Source organism: Mustela erminea, chromosome 18, assembly GCF_009829155.1.
Source record: "Mustela erminea isolate mMusErm1 chromosome 18, mMusErm1.Pri, whole genome shotgun sequence".
Classification (NCBI taxonomy): domain Eukaryota; kingdom Metazoa; phylum Chordata; class Mammalia; order Carnivora; family Mustelidae; genus Mustela; species Mustela erminea.
The window spans coordinates 17,395,693-17,412,975 of NC_045631.1; the positions used below are offsets into that span (position 1 = coordinate 17,395,693).

Below are 17,283 nucleotides of genomic sequence, written 5' to 3' on the forward strand. Positions count from 1 at the left end.
GAAAAGGTCCCCAAATTTTTTATGGGGGAGAATCAGAAACAAACAATGGAGTAACAGTGGAAAGTTCTGTATGAACTGACTTTATAGTCTAATGCTTTGGTTATGTGTAATATTTTCCTCATTATCTTTTTATCTTATTCAAAAGGTTTCTTTTCCCATCTGATTTCAGAGAGTTGACCCATCCAAACAGTGAGCATCCTAGGTGAGGAGCTTAAATGAGCTCACAGGGTGAGGCTAAAACTGACAGATGCTGTTAATGTCTCTACTTCATCTTCTCCCCAGGTCCGTAGCAACACCTGGAGCAGAGCATTCTGGGTAAACACGGAATCTGGGAAGGGAGTTCGATGCCCCTCTCCTCCAATGGCCATGAATGACATTCATGAATGACTACTGTTTTCCAAGTTGGCAGCATTTTGTATTTCAACATCTCAAAAAGTTAACAGATAATTACCTGACAGAAGACAACTGTAAAAGGAGGTGGGGATGTGGCCTGTCATTGGCTACAAAGCAACTCTGAAGCCAGACTGCGTGGGATGACGGACTCTGAGTTCCTGCTGGTGAGCTAACCCCTCTTGATCACCACTGGCCATGCCAGTACACATCCACATTTGCAATATATGTGAAAAGATTTGATTTGCTTTAATACCTTAGCGAGTTATAACTCTACTGGTCAAATTAAAAGAAGTAGTAGCAAAAACAAAGTAGATTTGTGAGTTTAAATTTAAGTCACCTTAATGACATAGGAAACCCATTTAAGCTGCTAGAGAACAATGAAAGTTGATGTTGGTTTTACTATTTAAAAAAGAAAAATCTGCAAAATGTAATTAGCAATGACTCCATCCAGTTACTACCTCAGATGGGTTGATGCTGGCCGTCACCCATCCCAGATGACTTAAGGTTTGAGCTGTAACCTGAATGGCCCAAGATACACACATGAGGACCCACCATAGGCAGGTCCCTTCGCCTGGCACTCTGCATACATCACCTCATTTACTACTCACACATGAGCTCATTGGGTTCTCACACCAATCTTGTACATGACGAAAGTAAAAAAGCTTAACGAGGTTAGGTAACTTGCCCCAAGTTACACAGCTGGTAAATGACAGGACAGAGACAACAAGTCTGTCTAAAGCCCAAGCATTAGAGTACCAGGCTGTTTCCTAGATGCTTGTTTTTTTTAAAAAAGGAACAAAAACACTTAATGTGCCTTAATGCAAGGTAAGCCTTATTTTTCAGGGAGATGCTAATGAAATATACAGTGACCAAGCAAAGTTCTCTTCCAAAAAAGGCAACAAAAAGTAGCTTGTACTAGAGGAACAAACATCATGAAAAGCCATCAGTAGGAATAAAAGTCCAACTTTTCCAGGTAAACTTTGCATTTGACAGTTAAAATTTACACTGCCCTACTTAAAAGGTTTTCCTTTTGTGCTTTTTGTTTGGGTGGGGCTTCACAGGATTGTTCCTGTATAAACAAGAAAAACAGTTTGCCAGAGAAGCTGTGATTAAGATATAGGACTCACAGAAACAGCACGCGAGGAAATGATCGCACTAAGGTACAGAGAGAGACTGTGGGGCCAGGGCCACAACCCTGGTTTCTGCTACCTGAGGAGCAAGCGTGTGATGGATGTTAGTTACCACTTTCCAGGGAAGGCCCAGGAGATAATCACTTCCCAGCGAGAGCCCACTGCAGCAAATTCTGACCAGTCCACCAATCAGAGAACAGAGCTCTGCAATCAGTTTACTTCGGACCTTGTTCTTCTCTGTTGTTGTATGAAGCTTGGAGAGAGGCCTCTCCTGAGAAGCTACTTTTCCTCAAATTCAAATTCCTACCTATTCATTTTGAGCATGGAACTAGAGATAGAGAACACACTGACACACATGGATTCTGGGGCTGTTTCAGACAATCGGAGTCTACTGGTGTGGTTTAGGCTGCCAGGCCACTGGGCCCCAATGACAGTCCTTGCCCAGGCAACTCACAGGCACTCGAACGCCTCTCTGGGCTACTTTTACTCCTGCAACACGCATCTGATGTATTTATAGGTACCTTGTGCGTGCACAGCAGTGGATTGAGCACTGCGTGGGAATTAAAAAGGGAGAAGGAACATTTTTTGAGCACCTGTGTGATCATGCATCACGTGGTTGACATTTTCACATTAACTTATTGCTTGTAACAATACAGTAAAGGACGTAATATTACTCCTGCTTTACAGATAAGACAGACTTGAGGATAAGACGTGCTTTGGGCTCATGAAGCGTAACTGGTAAGTTAGCAGGGCTGAGGTCTAGAATTTGGTACATCTAACTTGAGAGTCCATGCTCCTTCCACTTTACCATGCTGCTTTCCAAAAGTGTTATCACCCTAAATGAACTTGACATTAGCTGAAGGCATCGGAGCAAGCAAAATCTAGGTACGAGGCTGTAGGTATGCAGCTGACTTGGTGGTGGTGATGGCAGTGAAAGGAGGAAGACACACGTTCCTTAACTTTAAGGGGAAAATCAAGAAGATCCAGAATAGAAAGCGGAGTAATAAAGGCTTTAAGAAGATAAATATATGTATTTTTTACTCACTACTAGGCAAATAGAAAGGTAAATTTGTACAACATTTCTCTTTTTAAGATTTATTATTTTAGAGAGAGAGAGAGAGAGCAAGTGCATGCATGGAGGGGGGTGCAGAGAGGAAGCAGACTCTCCGCTGAGCTCCCTGCAGGGCTCCAACTCCCAAGAGGGAGATCATGGCCTGAGCTGAAACCAAGAGTTGGATGCTTAACTGGCTGAGCCACACAGGCACCCCTGTACAACCTTTTGGAAATCTCTACCAAAAATTTTAGCATTTTACATAGCTTTTGATCTCTGCAATTCCCTTTAGGACAATCTGATGTTAATAATTACGAATGTTTAGAAAATACCCGCATAGTCACCCACATACGTGAGGCTGTCTATTGTCAGACTGGTTTTTTTTTTTTTTAAGATTTTACTAAATTTTTTTGATGTTCTTACCATATAGCTTATTTATTTTTTTATTATGTTCGCTAGCTACTATATAGTACATAATCAGTTTCTGATGTAGTGTTCAGTGATTCATTAGTTATGTGTAACACCCAGTACCCTCCTCAATACCCATCACCCTGTTATCAATCCCAAGATTTTACTTATTTGAAAGACAGAGAGCAAGACAGCATAAGCAGGAGGGGGACAGAAGGTAAGGGAGAAGGATGCTCCCAGCTGAGCAGGGAACCCGATGCGGGACTCTGTCCCATAGGACCTTGGGATCATGACCTGGGCTGAAGGCAGGCGCTTACCTGACTAAGCCACCCAGGCACTCTGCCAGACTGTTTTTAAATGTAAATAATTGGAAATAATTACCAAAAGTGAGTTCATCACATACATTTTAAGGGAAAGAGTACATTAGAATACTTAAAATGAGGAAATCTGGAGTCTCTGCCAGTCCAGAGTTCTAATACTGTTTGTCCAACCAGGCAAGTTACCCAACCCCTCTGAACCTCGTTTTTCTTGGCTGTAAAACTGGGATGATAATATCTATAATCCATACAGTTACTAAAAGATGACACATGGAGTGCTCTTAACATAGTGCCTGACAGGTATTAATTCCATGGTAAATGTTAACCTACTGTTACTACTTAAACAACAAATACTCTGTACTATGGAAAACTATGCAATCACTATAAATTACTGTAGCTCTGAATTGAATGACACAGAAAACTCTTAAAACCTGCTAAATGGGAAAAAAGTTATGAAAGAGCACATACCATATGAACTTATATTTTTAAAATACATGCATAAAAGACTAAAATCTATTAATTATGAGTGATTTAAATTTTCTTCTTTTAAAAAAATTGTATTTTTTACAATGAAGGGGATATGTTTTGGTCATAATGAAAAAGGAATCCCTTGGGGAGCCTGGGTGGCTCAGTGGGTTAAGCCTCTACCTTCGGCTCAGGTCATGATCTCAGGGTCCTGGGATAGAGCCCCACATTGGGCTCTCTGCTCAGGAGGGAGCCTACTTCCCTCTCTCTCTGCCTGCCTCTTTACCCACTTGTGATCTCTCTCTCTGTCAAATAAATAAATAAAATCTTAAAAGAAAAAAAAAAGAATGTAAAAGACTTTAAAAAAAAAAAGGAATCTCTTCTATAAAAAAAGAAAGATTTTTAAAAAAAAATATTTTATTTATTTATTTGTCAGAGAGAGTGAGCACAGGCAGACAGAGAGGCAGGCAGAGGCAGAGGGAGAAGCAGGCTCCCCGCTGAGCAAGGAGCCCCATGCGGGACTCGATCCCAGAATGCTGGGATCATGACCTGAGCCGAAGGCAGCCACTCAACCAACTGAGCCACCCAGGCGTCCCAAGAAAGATATGTTTTGATTGTAAGTGGAAAAGTGAACTTGAGGGAGCCCGATGTGGGGCTTGATCCCAGGACCCTGAGATCATTGCCTGAACCCAAGGGAGATGCTTGATGGACTGAGCCACCCTGAAGCCCCTTGAGGATTAACCATAGAGTTCTGTTGGCCTCCTGAAATAGATCTACATTTTAATGACTGAGGAAAATGAGAACAGATTTGAGCACTGTTCTAGCTATTTCAAAATGTCTTTGGGGGACAGTAACGCAACCTCCTAAATTAGTACATGTTCACAATCTTAAAACCTAATAGAATAGAAATTACATGCCAAACTGTAAGGAAATTTAATTTGTTCAGTTTCTTTTTTTCTTTTTTTATCCCCCCCCAAGACTACCATTAATGGACAAAAGGCAAAGTGTGTTTGATGTTGGACAGAGAGATTCTTTTAACCTAGTGATGTGAGAAGCCCTAGGAAAAAGGACATAGTGAGGAAGGTACCATGTGACCTTCCTTTCTTTTTAAGGAAACCACAGAATTTTTTTAAAAAATCCTACTTAAAAAGCCTAATTACAGTAGCTAATTGCTAAGGATTTATAGAATTTACATTTAAAAGAATTTTGTATTTCCACTAAGGCATCCCAAGCAATTGCCTTTTCAAGAATCAGGAGACTTGGTTTTATTTCTGGCTTCACTGTTATAAGGTTACATGGCTTTGGGCATATTATGAAAAAGAAAATAAATGCACTAGAATGACAGTTCGTTGCTTTTCAGGGAGAAATATCCAGACTAGAATACTTGGGTTGGCCACTCAGTCCTTTTTCTCCCCTGTAGGAAAGCCATGGTGTCATATCGAGAAGGGCTGAAGACGAATTTCAAACAGGATGCTTGTGGATACTTGAAGAGCTCGTGATCAGGGAAGCATGACTATTTACATAAATCCAGCAATACCAGGCATACACCAGCTTAGGGCCCTTCCACTTTAAGGCAAATTACTTAAGCTACTTTTGCCTCAGTTTCCACGTTTGCCAAAAGGACTTACTCTGTATGTATGGCATCGTACAATCCTCCATAGAGAGACCTGAATTTGAATCCTGGCTCTCCCACATGCTAGCTAAGAGGTTTGGGACAAGGGACTTGACTTCTCTGAGTAAGCAACCTTATCTGAGAAAGGAAGAAGGAAATAATGATACAGGCACCTTGTAAATTTATTGTCAGAATTGAATGAGATACTCCATTTGGGTGCTGATTCCTGGTAAAGTGCTCCATAATAATAACTTATTACCATCTCATGGAACTCATCTAAGAAAATAAAGCAATATGGGAGGGAAAGCAGCCTGAAAGGTCATTTTGACAGAAGTTACCCACAACATTACTGTAATCTCAAAGTCAGAACTTCAGAGAGACCATTAAACTCTTTTTCTTATTTCACTTTTGCCATAGGGGCCTGGCCTGTTTAAGGCTATTCCTGTGTATTTCTACCAAGCTGTGCCACTCTGTTTTCCTCTCCTTTTCCAGCAGCAGGGTTCTTGTCTATAGTTGGGGAGCTAATAGCTAGATGTGGGCATTTCCCATTTCTGACCTGCCTTCGATCAGCTACAGGATGCTACTTGTTAAAGTAAAAAGCCCTGGGGCACCTGGGTGGCTCAGTCCTTAAGTGGCTGTCTTCACCCGGGTCATGAACCAGGGTCCTGGGATTGAGCCCCACATCGGGCTTCCTGCTTAGTGGGAAGCCTGCTTCTCCCTCTCCCCCTGCTTGTGTTCCCTCTCTTGCTATGTGTCTGTCAAATAAATAAATAAAATCTTTAAAAAAATAAAAATAAATAAAATAAGAATCTCTTTATTGGGACACCTAGGTGGCTCAGTGGGTTAGTGTCTGTGTTTAGCTCGGGTCATGATCTCAGGGTCCTGGGATCAAGCCCCGCATCGGGCTCCCTGATCAGTGGGGAGACTGCTTCTCCATCTGCCTGCTGCTCCCCCTACTTGTGCTCTCTGACAAATAAATATAAAAAACTTCAAAAAAAAAAAAAATAAAAGGACCCCTATTACTGAGTACTATCAAGGAGCACCATATCTTCAACAGCCCTTCTATGCACCTAAACGTTTCAATCTATGATCCTGCCATTTCCTATAACAATACTCTATGTCTACCAGCTCCGTCCTAGGGTCATCTATATCTCACTTTGTCACCATTCTTTGGTCAAATGGGTGTCTCCAAAGTTTAGTTCTTTCTTCTTCTTGTCCTCTTTACCTTCAAAGTCATTCAGGGAATACTACGTATGTTAAGCTATGCCTTGGAGATCCAAAAATGAACAGACACAGCCCTCAAGCTGTTTAAAGCTTAAGAAGGGAGACAGCTATAATAAAATAGAAAGGCAGTCTAGGTATGTGGTGTTTTTAGGGAGAAGAACACTGTGGGTGAGACAAAAAAAAGTGGTGACACTGCAAGAGATCAATTGTTTATTATTATTATTATTATTATTATTATTATTTGAGAGGGAGTGGGAGGGACAAAGGGAGAGGGAGAGAGAATCTTAAGCAGGCTCCACATCCAGTGTGGAGCCCAACACGGGGCTCGCTCTCATAACCCTGAGATCAAGAGTTGGATGCTTAACTGACTGAGCCACCCAGGAACCCCTGCGAGATCAAAATAGCCAAAACAATCTTGAAAGGAACAAGGAGGATTCATATTTCCTGATTTTAAAGCTTGCCACAAAGCTACAATAATCAAAACAGTGTGGTACTGGCATAAGGACAGACATAGAGATCAATGGAATAAACGAAAAGTCCAGAAATAAACCTGTGTATCTATGATCAACTGATTTTTGACAACAAGAGTATTAAGACCATCTAATGGGTAAAGAATAGTCTTTTCAACAAACGGTACTGGGATGGCTGTAAATCTACATGCAATGGAATGAAGTTGAATCCTAACTTCACACCATATACAAAAATTAATTCAAAATGGACTGAAGGCCCAAATGTAAGAGCTAAAACTATAAACAGTCTACAAGAAAATACAGGTATAAGTCTTTGTAATTCTGGATTAGGCAATGGTATCTTATATAGGACACCAAAAGTATAGCACCAAAAGATAAAATACAAAGATTGGACTTCAACAAAACTAAAAACTTCAGTGTTTCAAAGGACATAATCAAGAAAGTGAAAAGACAACCCACAGAAACGGAGAACATATTTGCAAATCATGTATCTGGTAAGGGGTCTAGTATTCAGACTATAAAGGAACTTTTACAACTCAACAAAGAGACAACCCAATTTAAAAATGGGTAAAGTGGGGACATCTGGGTGGCTCAGTTGGTTAGGCGGCTGCCTTCGGCTCAGGTCATGATCCCAGCGTCCAGGGATGGAGTCCCATCAGGCTCCTTGCTCAGCAGGGAGCTTGCTTCTCCCTCTGTCTCTGCCTGCCATTCTGTCTGCCTGTGCTCGCTCGCTCTCCCTCTCTCTCTCTGACAAATAAATAAAATCTTAAAAAAAAAAAAATGGGCAAAGTGGATGCCTGGGTGGCTCAGTCGGTTAAGCCTCTGCCTTCACCTCAGGTCATGTTCCCAGGGTTCTGGGATCAAGTCCCGCATTGGGCTCCTTGCTCTGTGGGGCATCTGCTTCCCCCTCTCCCTCTGTTGCTTGTGCCCTCCCTGTCAAATAAATAAATAAAAATTTTTTAAAAATGCCACTTCCTCAAGAAGACTTTCTTTGCTTCCCTCCTCGATATGAACAGAGAGATGAACTCTCTCCTCTTTTAAAAGAGAGCATATTTTGTCCTTTTCTTACAGTAGTGATTTTCCCATACCTAATACTGCTGTTATTTGAGCAGTCCTCTCGTCTCACACATCTCTTACCCCACACTTTCCGAAATCTAAGCACCTTGGGGTAAGGTCCATGTCTTTCCCAGCTTTGCAGCTCCCAGCACTGTGCTGGGTAGAGTCCGAACTGAACTGCCCAACTAACGGTAAAAATGATGGAATTGGGAGACAAAAATAAGCATTATCGCAACACAAGTTTTAAGAAGTCCTAAAGAAACCACACAAAACAGGACACAGGAACAAATAACTGAGTGTGTGTTGAATCAATCTGTGACCACTTGGCTTGTTTATATCTGGTCATTTTCATCACATGGATCTCATTTCACTAGAACTCCAGAAGACTCAGACAAAGAGTAATGGTCTCCCAGCTGCTGCGTTCCCTAGTCTGTGGTTTTCCTATGATATAAACAAAAGATTCTGGAGGTATGGTCTCTGTTAATATTTGCTGGTGTGGGTCTGGGGGAGAAATGGGTGGTGGTGGGGGGAATGTGAGGGAAATCCACTAATGAACTGACAGTTCATATAAGCAGCACCTGGAGTGTTAAACTTCCCTACAACTGTTATTTTACTAGGGGGGAAAAAAATCCACTCTTCCTTTGGTAAATGTAAAATTCTTTTACCAGCTGCATTCCGATCTAAAGTGTGTGGCAGTCCAGGAGAGATGGCAGCTGGAACAGATCACATGCAGACACAGTGAATGTTCACCGGCAGCTAGGGGATAATCAGAGCCCAAAGAATGAATCTTCAGAGCCACGTTCCTTTAAGAAAATGGGTTAGCCTCAATTTGCCTGCTCACATGCTACTCATAAACACTGAGAATCCTGGAAATACACATCCACATCTGATTGGTGGAAGGATCAATCTTTTGAATCGAAACTCTGTGACATCAGCAATTCAGGACTCCCCACTTAGCTTCATAAAACCCTGCAGCTTAAGCTTTGGTTTTCATCCTATTTTTGTTAAATATTTATGATCTACTACAAAACTAAATTCAGACCAAATGTGTGCTTACACAACCCTGTGACACGGCCACCGCTCCTGACCGGAGGGAAAGAGTAGCAACATGGATTGGCACCAGGCCAGTCACCTTCTTCATGCCCTATCCTTGCAACACTGGGGGGCAGAGAGCTGCATTTCACGTACTGATGAGATCACCCGGGCCCACAGAGGTTAAGTTGTTTGCTCAATACCCTCAGAGGAAGAATGAGGAGAGTTCGGTCCATCTGACTCCAAAGCCAGTGTTTTTTCCACTGTACTCTGCTACTGTCCAGTGGGTTCCAGAGTTCTTTCTTTCTCCAGAAGACTGCTACAAGAAACTGATACCTCAAGAACAGGCACTGGCCAACTTTTTCTGTAAAGGGCCAGTCAGTATTTTAGGCTTTTTGAGCTATATGGTCTCATGACTGACTTACTCATGAAGTGTTTCTGCCATTGTAACACAAAAGCACCCACAGATAATATATACATGAATGAGCATGGCTGTGTTCCAATAAAAAACTTATTTAGTTTGCTGACCCCTGCTCTAGAAATTCTAGCGTAGATAGCCTCATGTTATTTGGATTAAAGAATCAAGAAAGAACTGCCCATTTCCAACTTAATTAATCAATGAACAAGAGAGTCTTCCATAGGCTGTATGGTCCATGCAATTCAGGAATTTGGGTACTTTTAGGAAGAAAAGGGTGCATCAAAGCCGAACAGTAACATAAGGCAGCATGTGCTCCAGGAAGGGACGGAGCCCGACCGATGCGCCACCATGACAGCAGGAAACCAAGGTCCACAATCTGATCAAATATTATTGTGCTGATACTGAAGCTCAGAAAGAGTAAGAAGTTACTGCTGTAAGCACTAACAAAAACGCCCATTCTGGTGAGACCCCTTTAAGGTTTTTCACATGTGTCAGATCTTGGCCTAAGGCACAAGATAAATTCATCTCCTAGAGGCCTTTCGGTCTCCTCCCAGCTGACACTTGAAGCAGTGAAGAACCCGAAGAAGCCACTGGCCAGGGACGATAGCAAGCACCTGCGGTCACTCTTGGAGGTCTAAGAAGAAGCGCTTCCCCAACCTCACCTTGCTCATGGCAGTCAGGGCAGGATCGCAGGCAGCATCCAGATCTTGGACCAACAACTGGATGCTGCTAGAGATGACACTGCAAATCAAACAAATTACAGTGGTCATCACTTAATAATTTTTTAAAATTTTATTTATTTATTTAACAGAGAGAGAGAGAGAGAGAGAGACAGACAGACAGACAGTGAGAGAAGGAACACAAGCAGGGGGAGTGGGAGGGGAGAAGCAGGCTTCCCACTGAGCAGGGAGCCTGACGGCAGGGCTTGATCCCAGAACCTTGTGATCATGACCTGAGCTGAAGGCAGATGCTTAATGCCTGAGCCACCCAGGCACCCCGGAGGTCATCACTTTAAAGAAATAACTTTTTGAATGACTAACACAGCCCCATATCAAAATCAGTTTCATCATTTCATCAGAAAAACTCGAGTTTGCTTTCAAAAAGGAATGGATGACAACGAGGAACATCTTGGCTCTTCATTCTTGCTTGCATGTCCTGGTCTTATTTGGGTGTGTCCCCCACGGAGTCAGGTCGAAAAATTTCACGGCTAGTCTCCCTAATCACTCCACTCAGAATCCCTCCTTCACTTCTTCCTCTAAGAGCACCTGTTCGTTCAAAATGTTTAAATGAGAACTTGGGGGGGGGGGGGGAAAGCTGGGAAAAGGAGAGGAAATGACCTAAGAAGAGAATCCTGATTTTTCCTTAGTAATGGCCTACCTTAATCTCATTTACTGACCAAAAAAAAAAAAAAAAAAAAAAAAAAAATACTGCAAGGCAACACTAGTGAAAGAACTATTCTGAGAAGGCTTTACAGTTTGAACTTCTTGGATAGACACCCTCTACCCCAACCATCCCCCTCCCCGCACCTGGCTAAAATCAAGCTGCTCACAGTTTGTGTTCTAAGACACTGAAGTGGAGCTGGCCCTCTGTGGATTTGGGGTGGCGTGGGAGGCAGACAGGAGGCCTTGGACTTGACCTTCCTGCAGGGATGGTCAAGGGAGGATTTCTTCTCTTTCGTTATTTTAGATAGGGCAACAATAAAGACCCTGTAAGCTAAAAATGACTGCCTCTGAGCAGGGCAAATGGGAGGCAGCTGCGCTAGCTTCTGATGCTTCTTCTTACTGGCTGCTGGAGAATAATCCTCATTCAACAAGGGGCCCTGGAAACCTCTTAGGTTCTGTGGTGGCCGAAAGCCGACAGTCCAAGACATGTTGCTTTGTGGGGGGTAAAGGGCAGGCCTTAAGCAAATATGTGCAAGGTACGTACGTGCTGAACGTATCCATTTCTCCAGTCAGATTGATTCGTTCAGTCAGACTTACATCAACTTTTTCCTTGAGTTTTTCTTCTAGCTATTAAAAATGAGAGAAAAACATGCTTAACAATGATCCAAAGGAGTATCATCATAAGAGCACGTAATATTTACTGAGTTTGATGATTCAGGTACAATTCTGGGCACTTTTCATGTCCTGACTCACTTCATTCTCACAACCCCATGAGGTAGATTCTACTATTATCTTCATTTTACAGAAGAGAAAACAGAGGTGTGACAGCAGCGCTGGGAGTCAAACTTCCTCCAGAACCTTTGCCCTTTAGCACTGGGCTGTAATTGTCTCTTATGACACACTGACAATTCATTTCATTAATTTTAAAAAGACCCCAGTTTTCAGGATCCTCCCTGCTCCATGAACTGAATGCAGGCTCACTCACCAGCACTGGAAGCCTCTGGCGGTGAGCGGCAGTAAAACCAGTTCAAGTATTCACTGAGTGCTCCGACGGGCCACCCACTATGTTAAGGTGTTGGGGATACCGAGGTAAACAAAAGAAACACAGTCTGCCTTCGTCAGCCTACAGCCAAACAGGGAAACACTGGCCACGCTCCCAGCCGCCTCAAAGAAAAAGACAACTGACCAAGAATTGTAAACATCTCAGAGCATCCCGGGAACTGACTCACCCAACACTCCCAAAGCCATTGATTACACAAACTCAAGAATAATGAGTATTTTGTCTTAAATTTAAAAATGGTCTTAGGGGTGTGTAAATTCGTGTATCCTTTCAGAAGGTAATTTGTTTAAAAAGCAGAAATGTAAATACACACACTCTTTAAAACAGCAATTTCAATTCACATCTAGAAATAGACTTTGACGAGAATGATATACAAAGATCCCTGAGTACTCTTTGCAGCATTCATGAATTCAACCACAATTTTCAGAAAGCCTGTTTTGTGCCCAGCTCTGCAACAAGAGTATATATGAGTTACTAAGTGAACAAAACAGAGAAGATACTCTTTCCATGAAGTTTCCATTCTGATCTTGTTTATGCTAGTGACAAAACTGGAAACCATCCACATGCTTATAAGGGATCGATGAAGCAAATTACAGTAAAGGCTTTCAAGGCTTCAACTCTTCAGTGGCCTTTTCCTGTTACACTGAAAAAAAATCCAAACTTTCTAACTATGATTTGGGTTCCGTCAGGCTCTCTGGCTCACGTCTTCTTCCCCCCTTGCCTGTTTAGCTTCACTTTGTGATGTAACTTAAGGTCCTGGAACATACCAAGTTCACACACACCTCCTCAGGGCCTTCATACTTCACACTTCCTGCTTTGTCTTCCTGAAATGCTCCTTGCTCACCCTTCCTAACCGGTTCCCTTGCTTTACCACTCCCCACCTCCCAACCCTTCCACACTCCTCACCTGGCAGTCTCCTTTGCCCACCCTCCGTCTCTGCTTCAGTATCACCTCTCCTCAGAGATGCCCTCCTTGACCAGCTACTTCAGTAGACAACTCCCTACCTAGCACTCGCCACAAAATTGAAGTTACATCTTGGCTACTTATTACTGTCTTGGCTCCTCCTTTAATTCTAAATTCCCTGACAGTAAAAAACTATCTACTTTGTTCACTGTTAATTAACGCCAAATACAGTGCCTGGTCCTTACCACAGTAAGTGCTTCCTGAAGAGCTCTTGGATGAAGGAACGCAAGAACAGGTGTAAAAGTGTTACACAATTAATGAACCGATATCAATAATTGGTATTGTTTAAATTTTTATTTTCCAATTCTTGTCTCTGGTTTCTTCTTCCATTTCTTTTTGCCCTCTTCCTGCAATTTTTTTCCTAAGGAAACTGGATTGTTTGGATTCTCTCTAGAATTTCCTATAGGTTGGATTTTGTTGATTGTAACTATGAGGTATTAACATGTTCCTCTGCTCCTTGTATTTTCTGTAAATTGTAATTTGATGTAGAAGCCTGATCAGATTCAGGTTCTTCTCTCGCTCTCTCATTTTAAGAAACCTATTTCATGATGGTGTTGTGCTTTTTTTTTTTTTTTTTTTTTTAAAAAAAGACTTTACTTATTTATTTCTTATGGAGAGAGAATGAGAGAGCACAAGCCGGTGGAGCAGAAAGCAGAGGGAGAAGCCGGTTCCCTGCTGAGCAAGAAGCCCAATGAAGGACTTGATCCCAGAACTGTGATTAGGACTTGGGCCAAAGGCTGAGAGGCTCACCTGACTAAGCCACCCAGGCATCCTGGTGTTGTGTATTTTTATCAGGAGATACATGATACTTGTCTCTTTTTTGTAATGTCAGCAGCCATTGATGGTCAATGCCAGATCCCTTATTTCATTAGGAGATATAAAAGAATGATATTCTAATTCTTTTCTTCTTCATTTACTAGCTGAAATTCTGCTTTATAATGAGGTATTTCCTGGGGCCGCAGGTGGCTCAGTTGCCTAAGCGTCTGCTTGTCCTCCCTCTGCCCTGCTTGTGCTCTCTGTCTCACTTAAATAAATAAAATCTTAAAAGAGAGAGAGAGAGAGATTTCCCATTGTCAATGATTTCCTTAGTATAAGTTCAATAGGAAAGAAAGGTTAAGAACTTTCCCTTTATTTACCAGTATTCAAATCATACCAGTGGTTTCTTAGGCTCTTCGAAGATAGTGCACTAAGAAAAGAGAAATCATCAAACCACATGGATATAAACATATCTGATGTTTTCGGTGCATTGCAGTTAACTTCTCATTGATGTTTACACAGCCCACCTCTGACCAGCAGAGCTTATTCCTTGGCTCCTGTGTTAGGTTCTTAGACTGCTCGCACAAATCACTACAAAATGTGGTGGCTCAAAACAGAAGTTAATTCTCTCATAGTTCCAGAAGCCAGACGCCCAAAATAAGGTGTTGGCAGGGTTGGTTCCTTCTGGAAGTTCTGAGGGAGAAACTATTCCACTCTCTTCTATCTTCTGGTTGCTGGCAATCCTTGGTGTCCCTTGGCTTATAGGCACATCACTCCAATCTCCGCCTCTATCTTCATGTGGCTTTCTTCCCTGTGTTGGTTAGATCTCCCTTTCCTAAGGATGCCAGTCATTGGATTTTAGTCCTTGGATTGGATTAGGGTTCACCCTAAATGCAAGATAATCTCTTGTTGAGATCCTAACTTGACTACAGCTTCAAAGACCCTATTTCTGAACAGGGTCACATTTACAGGTACTGGGAGTTAAGACTTGGGCATATCCACACATCCTTTTGTACAAGAAGCCCATTATGGCTCCTGAATCCCTCTGAAATGACTGTCACCATCTTTGATATTTTTCTTGCTTTTTGCATGACATGATGCTCCAGGCTCACCTTGTACATTTCCTCTCCCAGACCCGCAATTACTCAATTCTCGAGGAATCTCTGGTTTCTTTTAGGGGACAATGGTATTTAGAGATCACAATATAGGTGCTAAGAATGACTTTTTTTTTTTAAAGATTTTATTTGCTTGACAGAGAGAGAGAGATCATACGTAGGCAGAGAGACAAGCAGAGAAAGAGGGGGAAACAGGCTCCCCGTTGAGCAGAGAGCCTGATGCGGGGCTTGATCCCAGGACCCTGAGATCATGACCTGAGCCGAAGGCAGAGGCTTAACCCACTGAGCCACCCAGGTGCCCCTAAGAATGACTTTTATGATCAGTAAAAATATTCTTCACTAGGGACACCTGGGTGGTTCAGTCAGTTAAGCATCTGCCTTTGGCTCAGGTCATGATCCCAGAGTCCTGGGATTGAGTCCCAAATTGGCTCCTTGCTCATCGGGGAGCCTGCTTCTCCCTCTGCCTCCTGCTTTCCCTGCTTGTGTGCGCGCGCGCTCTCTCTCTGACAAATAAATAAAATCTTAGAAAAAAAACTTCACTAAATAACAAAAAAATTGGCTACATCTATCATGAGTCATCAAAATGATCTTTGGTCTACTAGTACTTCTAGAACTTTTAAGAATCTGTTGTAGAAAAATAACATAAAACATATCAGATGTTCTTTGTAGGAGTACTTTAGAAGCAAAATCCTGAAACAGCATAAACAATTATGAGGGATACTGTGAAATAATTAATGGTATTATCCCTTAATGAAATATTATGTAACAATTAATAATGCTGCTAATAAAGACATTATAGAAACAGGAGAAATGCTAGTGCTGTGATGTTAATAAAAAAAACAAAGGGATATGAGACTGAATTAAGTTAAGATGATAGCATACAAAACTATGTTTATGAAAAAGGACTGAAAGAAGTACTCCAAACTGCTAATACGATTATGTGATGATGATGGAATTAAGAGTCATCATTTTTATGTTTTTCCCCCCTTTGGTTCCACGGTCATTTTACTTTTCTTTTTAATTTTTTAAATTATTTATTTATTTATTTACTTAATTGACTTTTATTTTTAAAATACTCGTGTGTGTGTGTGTGTGTGTGTACACACGCGCGCACGTGCACACGCGCGTGCATCTTCCTTTTCTGCACACATCCAAAACAGTTAAATAGATAGCATTTCTTCAACACCAAACTCTGGGACCTCTGTCTTGGAGGTCCTCACAGACACTGCCATCCTGCCCTGGGAGTTCTTGGGGCTAAAGGGAGTACCGTCTCTGACTCCAAGGCCAAACCTTGCCAGATCATTCCCTGTGTGATTCAGTGTGACCACATCCCCACAGAGAGCAAGCTACTGCCTCTGGCTGGCTTAACTTCAACTGTGAAGCTTTGGGGGGAACACTTCTTATTTTGGCCTCCTGTATTCATGCCCTCACAGGCACTCTGAGCTGTACTGTCTGAACCATCACTTATGATTACCTTCCTGTGATCCAGACATGTGTAAATAATAAACCCTAAGAGGGGGCAAGAGCACAACCTTCTCTAGTTCTTTTCCTTCTCTTGGCCTTAGGTGAATTCCAGCCTGAATGTGAAAAAGAACTTCTAATCCCACGTTGGAGGCTAAGTGAAAAATTCTTCTTCTGGGTCTTCCTTCTGCTAATGGGGAGCTCCAGGAGGAGCATCATCCTTTCCTGCTTCACAGTTCCTGAACGTCAGCATCCAAACAATGGTTGTTGGTTTAGGCAGACTGGGAATGCTGTGTACATTTCAGGAGACGCATAAAAGCCCAAAGGATTTTGCTTAGCCTCGTAACACTTCTGAGAATGGAGTCACTGGCTGTGACTCATCGCCACCAGTGGCCGGGTCCTAGCATCGTTAAGTCTGTCACTGCTTTTCTCATAGGGGAGACAGTGGTACTGACCTACTTTCAAAAGGGCATGTCTTTTGAGCAGCTGAAACTAGCCTGGGGAGGAGATCGGTCAAACTTTCTTCCCTGGTCTCCTTTTAACAAGGCTCTGCTGTAAGATGGCTGCCTGGACCGTCTGCTGGCTGCTGCAGTTTTCCTCTATGACCAACCAATCTTCTCAAGGCTGTACATGGCTTGTGAGGTCCCACACTTTTACCTAAGTCAGGAGGCCCAGATGGTTCTGGAAAAGGTAGCGGCGGGCAGCTCACCTGCTGGGTGGTGGCCAGACAGTATTCGGCTGTGCTCAGGATACTGCAGATGAGGCAGAGCTCCTCGAGCGTGAACTTGGCTACTTCTGAGCCTTCCTTCTCCTTGAGGAGGCTGCTGATGGTCAGCCCTCCACTGCTGCTTGTGGTTCTGAGGAAGGGGAACAGGAAGTGGTTAGGAGGGGTTTCTCATTAGCTTCCTGAACTGGCAACTGCCCATCTTAAGACAAAGAAAAGGGGGAAGGAAAGGCTGGATGTGGCCCA

The 17,283-nt window shown here is 42.5% G+C and overlaps 1 protein-coding gene across 2 annotated transcripts in view; it reads right to left on the minus strand.

The window, feature by feature from the left end:
* The window catches only part of VPS53 (VPS53 subunit of GARP complex), a 138,239-nt gene that overhangs the window by 29,326 nt on the left and 91,630 nt on the right, over positions 1 to 17,283 (minus strand). For both annotated transcript variants that reach the window (XM_032322085.1, XM_032322086.1), the window contains 3 exons: positions 17,023 to 17,170; positions 11,503 to 11,585; positions 10,239 to 10,317 (listed from right to left, as the gene is read on the minus strand). In XM_032322085.1, the coding sequence (XP_032177976.1) occupies positions 10,239 to 10,317; positions 11,503 to 11,585; positions 17,023 to 17,170 (310 nt within the window). The remainder of the gene's footprint in view (positions 1 to 10,238; positions 10,318 to 11,502; positions 11,586 to 17,022; positions 17,171 to 17,283) is intronic.